Genomic DNA, 13,309 nt, shown 5'->3' with positions numbered 1-13,309 from the left:
TGTACTTCTCCGGAGGCCATGAAACCCCATTTTCTACATAGGACAACACATTTAGGTCTAGAAGAAATATTTGTTAGGAACTGTGGGACTTTTTTGTTTCTAATAAAACTGTTGTGGACTTTGATGGTTTGGTGTTGTCTTTTTTTGGAAGAAGGTATGAACGGACACAAAGGAAAGTAACAATCTGCCGACTGGTAGTAAACAAAATAGATAGTAAGTAGAATGTATAGGTTGATGGTATTTCTTGTTTAAATTAACATAAGTTACTAATATATGTAGAGTGTGTTCTTTACAATACCTGTGTCCTCATTTTCTGTATGTGTTGACCTCCTTTACCAATTATAGCGCCAGCAATCTGAAAATTAAGAGAAAAACAATGTTAGTATTTTGATGTGAAGATGAGAGTATGACCTACTTTTAATTCATAAATTACAAGTAAGAAAGTGTCAGTTAATTGCGCCGACAGAGATATACCATGAACCTTGGACCTAAAGAAAGGGAGTAAACACAGCTTTGAGCTTTGGGCCAATTTCTCAGAAAGTATGGATTTGCCCCCCGAAAACAATTGTACCGCCTTAACTAGGGCCGCGTACACGACATGCTGCCAATAATTTAAAAACGATCCCAGATAAGTCCGATTTAGTCAATATTCGGATATAATTCGGGGCTTTAAGAAAAAATACGATGTAAAACGTTTGGACCAAATAGGTTGCTCCCTTCGGTGCCGCAGGCTTTTTGGAGATTTCGGACCATTATCTCTGGAAGAATGGACTTGCAAGAAAGAACTTTTTGGAAAATATTGTAAAGCGATCTGAGATGAGCTCTTAAACTGCACTTTTCCCACATGTTGTGTGGGAGGTACCCGAAGGACTGCACCGATATAGTCCATTTTCCAACCTGATACATGACTAGATAAAATAATACGATGTGAAAAGTCTGGAACAATAAAAAACTCCTTGCGGATTTGCCATTTTAGTTTGTGTCGTGCGGTTTTCTTGGACCTTTAGGCCATTATCTTAGGAAATATGGACTTGCCCCCGAAAAAATTGTACGTAAAGGGGGCCGCAAGGACAACCTGCTCACTTTTTCCGAATTTTGTGTTGGAGGTTCCCGAAGAATTGGACCGATATTGCCCATATTCGAAACCGATATATTACTGGAAGTAATATTACCACATAGAAAGTTATGGCCAATTCGGTTATTCCCTTTGAGAGTTATCGTGCGCACCATTTTAGCGATAATATTTTTAATTTTTGTGGGGTAGTTACCGGATGGAGTGGTCGTATCAATGTGTATGTATATACCCTTCTCAGCCTAAAGCAGCGTCGCCCAACAGAATACCATCAAACTGAAGCAAGTGTTTATGTATAAGTTTATGTAAAAAAAAAACAAACACGTACACTGTGAATGAGGGAGAATGACAAAAGCAAAACAACTCAGTGGGCGCCCGCAGTGTACAGATGTGCGACCCTGGCCTAAAGGCTGAGGGAATAAATATCAAATATTACGATATTGTATGTACATCCCCATCTAAAATGACGGCTTGGCCACCTCACATTGGGAGCGATGGTTGCTTGGTTAACCCGACACGGGTGTGTGATTTCCACCATAAATAACCCTTCTCCACTATGGTAAACACGGTGAAGAATGTTAGGTCAACAGAGTAACCACAACCTCCTGCCTCCATTACCTGGTATCAAAACACTGAGAAAAGGAAAAATACCACTTCCAAAGTAGTCTCACAAGATAATCAAAGTCACATGGTATATTCCGGGTCGCTTCTCACGGGTAGCAGAACTGAATAGTGCCAAAAGACCAATAGGTTCGGAAGAACTTCGAGTTCAGTAGCGCTGCCACCTACAGGAGAGTCAAGGTAATGTGGAATTCTTTAGAATTCCTTGTTAACACAGTTGATAACCTCGAAGGGGAAGGATTGTGAGTACGAAGGAGATCCGAACAGAATGAATGCCAACCTCCAGACAAAAGCTCATGAAAGATGATCCGCCAATGTCCGACCTTCTCATCAGGATGTCAATAGACACTCAGGGACAAGAATATCTAAGGACGAGTGAGGGCAAACAACATTTTGATCTAGGATGATTAAGTTTTCGTCTAGCACAAGTAGAAAACTGTAGGCAGCATCAGTTAGCACTATGGCGATGAATCTGCATCACTGCAAAGCGGCGACCTTTTCTAGCCCTCACGAAGTCTGAAGTTGGCATCGTTCTAGTCCAAGAGCCATATTTATACAAAACTAGGGTTGGTGACCTAAATTATCGCAACTATGCCAATTGCCCATGATTAATTTTGCTACTGGAGTATGCCAAATTCAGACTTCGTTAAGGCTAAAAGAAGTTCAATATCCGCCACTTTGTAGCGGTGCAGATTGATCTGCGGTCTACGGTCTTCTACTGGTGCTAGGCGGATTCTTATTCATCCTAGACCAATATTCTGTTTTCTCTCATTCTCCGCACTGTGGCTTATCATCTTCCAAAAGCTTGTCTGGATTGATCTGCATCATGCGAAGTGATTGCTGTCTACGTTCTTCTACAGGGGCTAGGCGGAATCTTATTCATCTCATGGCAAGGCCCCCATCATGACAAGACCCCCATTCTCCGGACTGTGGCTGATCATCTTCCCTGAACCTGCTGGATTGATCTGGTTGATGCGAAGTGGTTGCTGCCTATCTTCTTCTTCTGTGGATGATCGATAATCTTCCATGAGTTTGTCAGGAAGTTGGGATTCTGTCTACCGAGTATTGTCCGATGTATCCACAGGGCGCGGTGGCGTCCATGCTGAAAATATCCCTCGTACAAGGGATAACCTTCATCTCCTTTGACTTCAAATTTTAGGGGTGTTCTGTCGGTAAGATCGCAGAGCCTCTCTTGGAAGAAGGTGTTGGAGTTAAATGGGGTGAATTGTTCATGGGGCTTTGACTCAAGTCACCTGATTTCGACTTTGTGGTCTTATTGTGAATGTTGTCGTTGAACTCTTCTTGGCTTCTGCCGTCATCGAGATGAGAGAGAGCTAGTTAAGATCAGGATTTCGCTATGGCAAGTGAGGGTATCTTCTATCGAATTTGCTCACCACCTTGAGATTGATCCAGATTAACCTGAACTTTCTTAACGAAATGGACGAGGGTTCAATGCCGATGAACTTCCTGAGGTAGTACATCCACCTAAGGTAAGAACGCTTCTCTGTAGCTAACCAAGACTTTAGTCGAGGTTCCTTTCTCAACAGCGTTCTGCCTCGGAACAGTAATTCATTGGTCGATAGACGGTCGTTCTGGGTTTTCGACGGTGCTGGTTTCAAGGGTTAGCGATTTCTACTGACGCCAAGGCCAGTTTATCGGCTACAACGGCCGCTAGGACGACTGTGGACTCAAGTTCTTAAAGAGATAAACTGTTCTCGGCGTCAGTAGAAACTCTACCCCAACTGAGACTCAGAACAGCCACTCTATCTTACACAACTTCGAAATTGAGCACCCTTTATCAGACCCCTACCGAATCTACTGTCTCTCCCCAGTCCTGTTTTTATCATTTTCTTTGTGTATGGACGTTGCTGGTCCATGCGTCATTAGAAGTCGGCTTAGCGGTTCTCCATGACTCTTGCAAGGACTTGTCAACTAAGCCTATTCTACGTTGAGACACCTAGGTTTCAACAATTGCCCGTTCTAGTACAGTTGGTGCCCTAACTACAAATATTGGGACGAAGATAAGCTCGCGTTTGTTTAAGACTCTCTAATCCGTAAGAGAGTTATTCACCTAGTCAATAACCTTTGCTGGGTTAAAATTTCCTTCCGATCAACATTTTCAGGATATTGAGTTAAGGAATTGTGGCATTAAGCCACAGCATCGCTATATTTCCTGTTGCACCAGTCTGTTCAATGCCATAAACAGCTCTCATGGTAATGCGTTTAGACGATTTGATTAAACTACGTGAATCAGTCATCCGTCTTGCTCAAATCTCGAATTTAATTTTTGATTTTGTAATTGTAAAACTTACATTGCTGGGTATCAAAATGCGAACTTGATCATCACCGTGGCGGCTACGTTTCTCTGAGTGAGGACCATCATCGTGATTTTCACGTTTGATTTTCATGATTGCGCTGCAAAGAGAAAGAAGACGAAAATAAACAAAATTAGCAATAAGTTGCATCAGAGCATTTCTAAAGAAAAATCATCAAGTCAAATAACAAGTACTTTTTGGAAATTCTTTCCCGCCTCTTTTTTGTTCACACGGTTTTTGAATTGTTGTTCTTGTTCGTTTTTGTTTATAAACAAAAACCCCAAATAATTTCAAATTCAATATTCAAATTTTTAAGCAGCGCGAGCGTCAACAATAAATCTGTCAGAGTAGTATGTTGAAGTGTTTAAAGACAACTAAAACTTGGAATTTGTTTTGAATAGCTGAAGACTGAAGAAGCAAAAACAAAACTCAAATGCACATTTGATTTGTGTATTTGTTGTTGTTGCTGTTTTTTCTGTTCGTAATAAATAAATTTAAGAAAAAAATAATAATATAGTCGTCGATGTTGATTTTGAAATATTCAGGCGGCGGCAGACCACAATCAACTAACCCACCATTCAACCAACAACCATCAACAGCATTGCTTGGTATGTTGGTTGGTTGGCTGTCTGGCCACCAACCAACCTAAACAGCGAGAGTGACAACAATAGCTAAACAGAGAAGTTACTGTTTGGTTTGCTAGAAAAATGGTTATTAAGTATTGTACTGAGAGAGAGAGGGGTTTGTAAAGAGATGTTTTTGTTGACTTTAAAGTAAATACTTGGCTGATCGTTTCCTACTTTGGTACAGCGTCATAAATGCAGTCAGAAGTCATACGTCTTCACACACCATTTCAATTAACAACTATTTTTGCAGTAACAGAAGATCTTTAACGTATCTTCTACAGATGGAAGACGTTTAACAGATATTCGATGGCCAAATTGTATTTAACAGGTCTTCTACATACGTTACAATCTCAATGCCGTCTGGAGGGGTGAAATACAGTAGAGGTAGAGATTAAACAGTTCCGCAGATATCGCCGCACCTTGGGGAACTCCCTGTTTCAGTCTACGGGGCTTGGAATCCTTGTTCCAGAATTCCACCCACGTACGACTGGCGTCCACAGAAATAATTGATTATCCAACATTTCAAACTTGGCCGGAGGGTAGTCTGCACAATGTCTTTAAACAACGTGGAGTGCTTAACAGATTCTAAGGCTTTTGAAAAGTCGAGCACCACCATCACCGTCCTATCGGTTGAGTAGTCCTCGAGATGGCGTGCTGCTTTTGGAACCCATTCTGATGATCGGCAAGTGGATAGCTATTTCTGATACTGGGAAGAGTAAAACCTCAAGGGTCTTTGCTACGGCCGACAAAACCGAAATCGGTCTTACGATTCGCTTTTGCTGGCATCCTTGCCTGGCTTCAGTAGCGGAACCACCCTGCCCATTTTCCAGACTTCGGGAACGATGTGGGTGGCTATCTACAAGAGAGAGAGAGAGAGAGAGATCTTTGGTTAGATACTCTACTCCCGGCTTATCCAGCTGTTGTAGCATTACAATGGAGATTCCATCAGGGCTCAAAGCTTTGGATGATTTAGCGTTCCCGATGAGATTCGCAACATCATCCTTTGCAACTTGGGGTGGTCCATCTTCGGCAGGTAGAGATCTTATGCGACGTAATACTCTTCTCTTCGTTGTTAATTAAAATAACTTGCGCACCTCTTCGGATCTGTCAAAGTAACGTGGCCAAACGTGACTGAGGCCATATCATCCTTCTTTCCAGGGTTCCAGAGTGACTTAATCGTTGCCCACAATTCATATGATTAAGCCTCGTGTTCCCACTTATGCTTATGTAGTCAGTTTGATTTTCTTGAACATGTGAGCTATGTCGTTTTGGCGCTGAGCGGTTACAGCACTGAACATTAAAGATATTGTACGGCAGGTGCCAGTATTGACCCTTATCAATTGTGATCTCTGGATTTCTAAGTCCTGAAATTATCGGCGAGTAATTGACTGCATCGTATCGAATCCTGCCAGATTCTACTAGCTGCCTGACGCTGAATCTGAATATTCAGAGGCTGAATATCCAGAACAGTAATTAAGACCGACTGGAGTGGTTTTCAATGACCCAATAATGGGAAGTTATGCAGCACAGTCTCTAGCTTGGCAAGATTTAAACTTTACTTAGGGTATTCTACCACCAGGACATCCCTAAGTTAAGATGGGACAGACCACTGTGCTATACAGCGGGTTGAGAACCCAACTTTTGATTCCCTTCGTGTATTCCTCAGTATTCCTTCCTTTTCCATCTTAGCCGATTGTCTAGCATCACACCATGGTACTTCTTATAGCCTCGGCGACTGCAACAGTATATTCCTCAAAAATAAATAAATAAAATCATTCCTGTCCATGCCTGGCAAGGGGTACCTCCTATCCACCAGATAATGATTTGGATAATTTTGTCTATTGCATCGACAACATTTTGTTGTACCGACGCACAGAGGGGAAATGTGTGTTAAAAGTTGATCAAAAGCCCTAGAAAGCTCATTTATAGTCGGATTGATATAAAATTTTGCACAAAGCATATCTTCTGTACAAAGATTAATCCTATAGAAAATAATGAAAATCGGTCCAGATTTGGATGCAGCTTCCATATATACTCGCATCTGATATGAGATAAAAATGCACCAAAATCACTGAAATTTGAGACATGCAACCTGAACTAGCCTAAAAAACCATTGAGCCAATTTTCAAACAAATCGGTACAGATGTATATATAGTCCCATATACATATATTTCATTCCAAATTTTATTTTTTGAAACTTACTTAAATTATTTTTTTCTCAATTCACATGAGAAAAGCCGTGAATGCTTCTGAATAATGCAAACAGATTTGATAGGTGTTGGTTTAGTGTGATAAATAAGAGTCCCGGTTATAAGGTGGAACAAAATTTAGTGTGGGTAAACCTTGCAATTCCATATAAAAATATTTCATATTTTAGTTAAGAAAAATTAGATTTTTTCGGAATGGCGCAAATATGCGCAATTTTTTATGATTGAATCTGATATTTGAGACTCAAGCGCATAAAACATTAGAAGAAACTATGGTCGGGAAACGACTGGGAAGTAGACTTTTTCTCTATTGAAATTGTAGTAATCTTAAAAATTATCATAAAAAATTTTCATAAAGATGATATGTATCACCATTATCAAAGAGCAAAGATGTAAAATCAATATGAAAATTTTAAATGCTAATCTTGTTCGGAGACTGTACAAAAACAATAAATCTTGAAAAATATAAATTTTCGCGAAAATAATGCCATTTTAATGTTCACCTAATTTCTTAGTTTTCGAAAATTTACTTTTTGTTTTCAGTATGGCTGACTTCAATCGACTGCTGCATTGGATTGGTTAATCTTACAAAGTCGAGGATGGTTATAGCAAATGTAGAAAAGAGTCTGGCTGCCGTTTATCAACATTTTTTGATAAAAAAAACGATTTTCATATTTTGAGTTTTGAGCAACTTTAGGCCTATGTTTCCCCTCTGTGCGACGACCGGAAAGACCATAGTCTCCTCATGTAAATGCTATACTGAAGTTATAAAGAAACACCCCGTTGCCATTCTCAGGCCTGCATTCTGACAAGTTTACATATACTTACGTTGACAAACCACACTGACAACGTATAGGTTACCACTGACCGACCGATCGCGTAGTATGTGGATAATAAGTTTACATTATCTGCCCCCCGAGTGCTGCCGTCAAGGAACTTTAGCACCTGGTTTCTACTTATCATCTTATCGCAGATAGCAGTGGCATATACAGAAGACTTATACAATCTGTCGATTGTGTCCCCCAGCACTTCGGAGTGCAGTCCATGTGGTGGCTGTTGACTTAGAATCGGGTATTTTTATATTCATCGCGTGGCAAAACTCAATAAAATCAATGCGATTAGGCGCTTCGCCTCACACAAATGTTATCAATGTACAATCATTTGCGTATGATATAAACTCGGTGCCTTCGGGAGGGCGTGGAATTGCAGAAAGGTGGAGGTTAAACTGTTCCGGAGATTAGCCCCTCCTTTGGGAATTCCCTGTTTCACTCTACGGGGCGACCACACATATATTTGGTGACCCAACGTTTCAAACAAGTACGAAGGATAGTTCTCAACATCCTCGAACACAGACTAATCTATTGACTTTCATTAACAGTCAGATGAATAGGGCAGTTCTCTGAAGCGTTAGTTGGTGAATTCTATGAATCCTAGCCAATTGACTTGTTCCTCGGCAAAGGCAGCGCTAAACGTTTGTCATGAAAGCACAACTAAGTGGGCAAATACCAATTGGTGTTGTAAAAAAAAAAAAAAACAAAAAATTGCATTTGAAAGAAGAAAAGTTCGATGACAGACAAGCCCCTCCACAGCCGATATGTCTGAAGAGCCACTTGCCAAAGGCGAAGCATGCATGTCACATTGTGGTGGTTGTGTGGGGTCGAATCTTCGGCTTTGCTTTTTCACTTGCATCATTGGTAATTTAGCTCGATTCCAACGAGAAATCAAATAAAAATACCCACTTTGCTGTAATCGGTTCTGTAGAACCGGGTCTAACCCGGTTTTAAACCTGGCCTTTCGGATCAAATAACCAGCGAAACTGATCCGCCGCCCATGAAAATTATGCATTTCCGTTATCAGCGCAACAAAGCCTACCTTTTGACAAAAATTAAAAAAAAAATCGTAGAGTTTTCGTTGGGGTCGTTCCTGTAGGTTAAATGGGCTATTTTAGCATAAAATGACTCTAACATGGAATAACTTTACTAAACACGCTCCGATTTTGTTGAATTTTTTTTAAAAGATAGGTATAACTTCGCTCTTCAGGGAGACAGACCCGGTTAATCCGGTTATTTTAGCCGTTTCACCTGAATATGTGCGTATTCTCCTTATATGTGTTTTTTAGAACCGTTATATCTCAAGAATGGTTCCTTTTAGGAAAAAATTATTGAGACCAAACTTGTAGAGATTTTTTTGCCTGCAATATTTGCCTTAGTCACTTTTTGATTAGACCGACCGTTTTCAAGAAAAGGTCTGAAAACCTAAACAAGTACAAAAATGTTAAGTTCGGCCGGGCCGAACTTTTTATACCCTCCACCATAAAATATTCTGAACTAAAACGGCATAAATATTTTCTTTCCTGTCCACAATTTTAGGCGGAGATATTTTGTGACCACTGATACCTAAATAAGGTAAAAAAAAACATATAAAATGTATTCGATCGGGAACCTTATATGGGGCTAGGCTATATCAAAGTGTGGACCTATGTTTTTGGTGGAGAAGTTTTGTGACCACTGGGAACCTCAAATGTCGAATAGATAATTGGGTTAAAAATTTTAGCTGAAATTCAAAAATCGGAAAGTACCGTTATATGGGGGCTCTACCAAAACATGGACCTATGTTGACAGTTTTTCGAATTACAGATAGTTCGGTCAAAAATACCGAAAATGGGGAGGCATCGTTATGTAAGGGCTATACCAAAACATGGAGCTATATTGACAGTTTTTAGTGGAGATGTTTTGTGATCTCTAGGAATCTCAACTGTCAAATTACAGATAGTTCGGTCAAAAATTGTAGCTAAAATCCTCAAAATACCGAAAATCGGGAGGTACCGTTATACGGGGGCTCTACCAAAACATGGAACTATGTTGACGGTTTTTGGTGGAGATGTTTTGTGACCACTGCGAACCCCAAGCCTAAAATTGCAGGTAGTTCTGTAAAAAAAAGTCAGCTAAAATCTCCAAAATACCGAAAATCGGGAGGTACCGTTGTACGAGTATATAGGCTATAACAAAAAGTGGTGCGATATAGCCCATCTCCTTGACCTGCCTATGGAAAAAAGACACTCGGCAAAAATATAGCGCTCTAGCTCAATTATTGCGAACGCTAGAGTGATTACAACAGACGGACATTGCTAGATCGTCTTAGAATTTTATCCTGATCAAGAATATATATACCTTATAGGGTCGCAAATAATTAGTTCGACTTAATATTTTCTTCATACTATGGTGGAGGGTATAAAAATACCTAAACTTTGACCTTTGACCCCGAATAACTGTTTTTGCACACATGGTATTGATGGGGAACTTTTAGGACATTGCTTCTAATGGAAAATCCTAGCTCTCCACCAAAATTCAGCTTTGTGGGATTTTTGGTATTTCAATGTCTATTTTGACTGTACTACCTCTTATTTTCAAATTTGGAAATGGTGTAATATACATCTCTTTCTGAAAATTCTATACAACAATGCATACAAATATGAAAATTATAACAACAACTAATCTCCCAGAGAAGATGGATTTGATTGTTCACCTTTTGTGGATGGACGGTTCCTCGTCATTTATGGGTTAATAATAAAAAAAAAAATAAATAAATAAAAATTCCAATGAAAAATTTCTCAAGTATTGGCAATTTAATTTGTGGTAATTTTTTGTTTTATTAATTTGCAAATATTGCCCTGATGGTGGTGGTTGTTCAAACAACAACAGGTGTTGTTGTTGATAAAGTAACAACAAACAAACATACAATGGGTGGCAAGGCAGCAGCTGGATACTTATTATAGGAACAAAAAGGTGGGAGGGGAAGGAGTTGGCGGTGTTGATGATTAAAAAGCAAAAAACACAAATGTAAAAAAAATCTGAAACTATCCACCTGAATAACAATGAATGAGTAGTGAGTTGAAGTGATTTGATTTGAGTGGCGTTGTTTGGTGGTTTGTCTGTCAGATCAATGAATGAATGAAAACAGAAATATTGTGTGTTTTTTTTTTTCAATATTCAATTGAAATTGTTGTTGTTATTATTGCTACAAAAACAATATAAAGCAGTAGGGGATTATTATTACAAATTCTCATAAAACAAAAAGTGTTTTTTATTTATTTGTATTTTAATACGATTTCCACAGCATAAAGAGCAGCAGCGATACCTCCCCTCATAACCACAACTTAACAAAAACCAAAACCAACCAATCGCCAATGGTTGTGATGATGGGTTAATACATTCAAGGTTTCCAATAGCGTAGAAATAACTCACTTTGGCATACAATGTAGAATGAAGACTGTATGATTGTTATTTGTGATGACTAATTGTTTTAATATACATATGAGAACAAAAAATTAAAAAAAAACAACAAAATCTAAAAAAACATCATCAATTGCATTTGGCCACAAACAAGAACACATAGAAAAGAATCGAACAAATAAATAATTTTTGCCATCAAAAAAAGGTTGAAAATATAAAATATGTATTTATTTTAAAAACTTGTCGTATTTAGTTACGAATTATTTTCAACAACAATTGTCGATGCAATTGATTTATTTATATTTGGAATATTTATTTATTTATTCGTTTAGTTTCTTTTTTTTTCAAATAAATTGTAACCATTGCACAGTGGATCCACTTGTATGGAGAAAGTGGCCAAAAATATTTAGAGTGTAAAAATCAAGCCAATGCGCCGCTTACAGCTTTGTGCTGCTGTGAAGAGTGTTTTAAGAAACCACGAGCGTAACATTCTCCCCCCTTTCCCCTCTGGAGGGGGTATGCGGTAAGAATTGTTTTATGCTGTTAATACAAATTGTCCCGAACAAAGGTCCCGATTATCTTATGATGCAAAAATAGGCTTTGGGAAACAAAAAAATCTCCAAAACAACATAAAATCTAACCAATTTAGCGGATTAAAAAAAACCAAAATTTTTGTCTGAAAATTGGTAAAATTTTTAATATAGATCTTATAGCGTTCTTCCTGGAAGGCACGTACCGCCAACGTAAGACAAATTTGAAAGAAGATTTTTTCATCTTGCCATGGATGCCAATTATGTTAATGTACGTGGTCAAATAACAGAGTTATACGCTAATATATCCATAGAAACCCTATTTTAGGGCAGCTTTAGTCAGCGACGCACCATTTATAGTCTGGCACTAGATGGCAGCTGATTTTAATACTAAATAATCTTAGACCCATGACCTACTTTGGAAAATTATTCCCGAGGTGGGCACTGGTGGGCATCATGAGTAAAACCTTAGGTCAAATTTAAGTATGTATATGATCGAATTGGCATTACAAAATACACTAAGAAAATATGCAGCTAACTAGAATTCCACAACATGCTAAAACACTACTTTTTAATTAAAATTAAGCTATTACCTCCTCCTTCAAAATCCACTATAATATTTTGCTATACATATTAGTTTCGCGATATTTTTAATACATTTACCTGCACTTAAAATATAGGTTGTACTTACAACAAAAAATATTAGTCAAATGTTTTGACTTTTGAAGCTATTCTTAAGAAGATCGCGTTCGAATAAAACAAAAATATATATATTTTTAAAAAGGTCCATGTCATAGCTGTCAGAGTTTCCAGATGTTGTACCAAAATTTTGACACTATTTTTTTATTTTTGGCCAATGGGTGGATCCACTGTGCATTGTGACATTTAGCAGAAAAATAGTTTTATTTTGGAAAAACTTTGATTTCCCAGAAAATGAATTGTAACAACAAAAACATATAAACTAGAACAAAGTAATCTATATATATAAAAGAGCTTAGTGAGTGAGTGAGTGACTGACATATCATCGCCCAGATGAAACCACTGAAGCTAGAAAGCTGAAATTTTGACTGTGGGTTGCTGTCGGTGTGTAGGGGTGAGATAAGGCTGGGTTTTTGGAAATTCGACCTAGAAAGGTACGAAAAGTACTAAAAGGTACTAAATATGGTACCCTTTGTATTAGGCAAACGGGAAGAGCTAGAATTCTGAAATTTGGAATGAGGGTAACTGATGGAGAGTTAGAAAGATGTACCAAAGGGCTTCTGAAAATTCGACCAGTAAGTGTACGAAAAGTTACTAAATTTGGTACCAATTGTATATTTTAAGCGGATATAGCTACAATCTTCATATTTGGTATGGGAATCAAAGTTGGGAAGTGGTGTTGATATAAGGAAATGATTTTGGAAGTTCGTACTTATGTGTACGAGAAGTACTAAATGGTACTAAATTTTGTACAATTTGGATTTTGGTGAACGGATAGAGCTGAAAACCTGAAATTTGGAATTTAGTTTACCGTTGAAGTGTACGATTGAGATATAGGGGTAGATTTGGAAGTTCGTACTTATGCATACGAAAAGTACTAAATGGTACCAAATTTGGTACAATTTGGATTTAGATAGACATGAAAACCTGAAATTTGGAACTAAGATTACTGATGGAGTGAAGGATTGAGGTAGTTTTGGAAATTCTTACTTATGGGTACGAAAAGT

The 13,309-nt window shown here is 38.3% G+C and overlaps 1 protein-coding gene across 6 annotated transcripts in view; it reads right to left on the bottom strand.

The window, feature by feature from the left end:
* The window catches only part of HnRNP-K (Heterogeneous nuclear ribonucleoprotein K), a 190,070-nt gene that overhangs the window by 80,528 nt on the left and 96,233 nt on the right, over positions 1 to 13,309 (bottom strand). For 4 of the 6 annotated variants that reach the window (XM_073991383.1, XM_073991388.1, XM_073991387.1 and 1 more), the window contains exons 2-3: positions 4,006 to 4,108; positions 299 to 355 (exon numbers count right to left, since the gene is read on the bottom strand). In XM_073991383.1, the coding sequence (XP_073847484.1) occupies positions 299 to 355; positions 4,006 to 4,101 (153 nt within the window). In that variant the 5' untranslated portion in view covers positions 4,102 to 4,108. Of the gene's footprint in view, positions 1 to 298; positions 356 to 4,005; positions 4,109 to 4,202; positions 4,655 to 13,309 lie in introns of those variants that run through there. The other 2 variants (XM_073991389.1, XM_073991386.1) reach the window with 2 other exon arrangements.

The sequence above is a fragment of the Musca autumnalis genome, unplaced genomic scaffold (assembly GCF_047663935.1).
Source record: "Musca autumnalis isolate F117 unplaced genomic scaffold, ASM4766393v1 scaffold_5, whole genome shotgun sequence".
In the NCBI taxonomy this organism is placed as follows: Eukaryota; Metazoa; Arthropoda; class Insecta; order Diptera; family Muscidae; genus Musca; species Musca autumnalis.
This window is presented reverse-complemented; position numbering and strand designations above follow the sequence as displayed.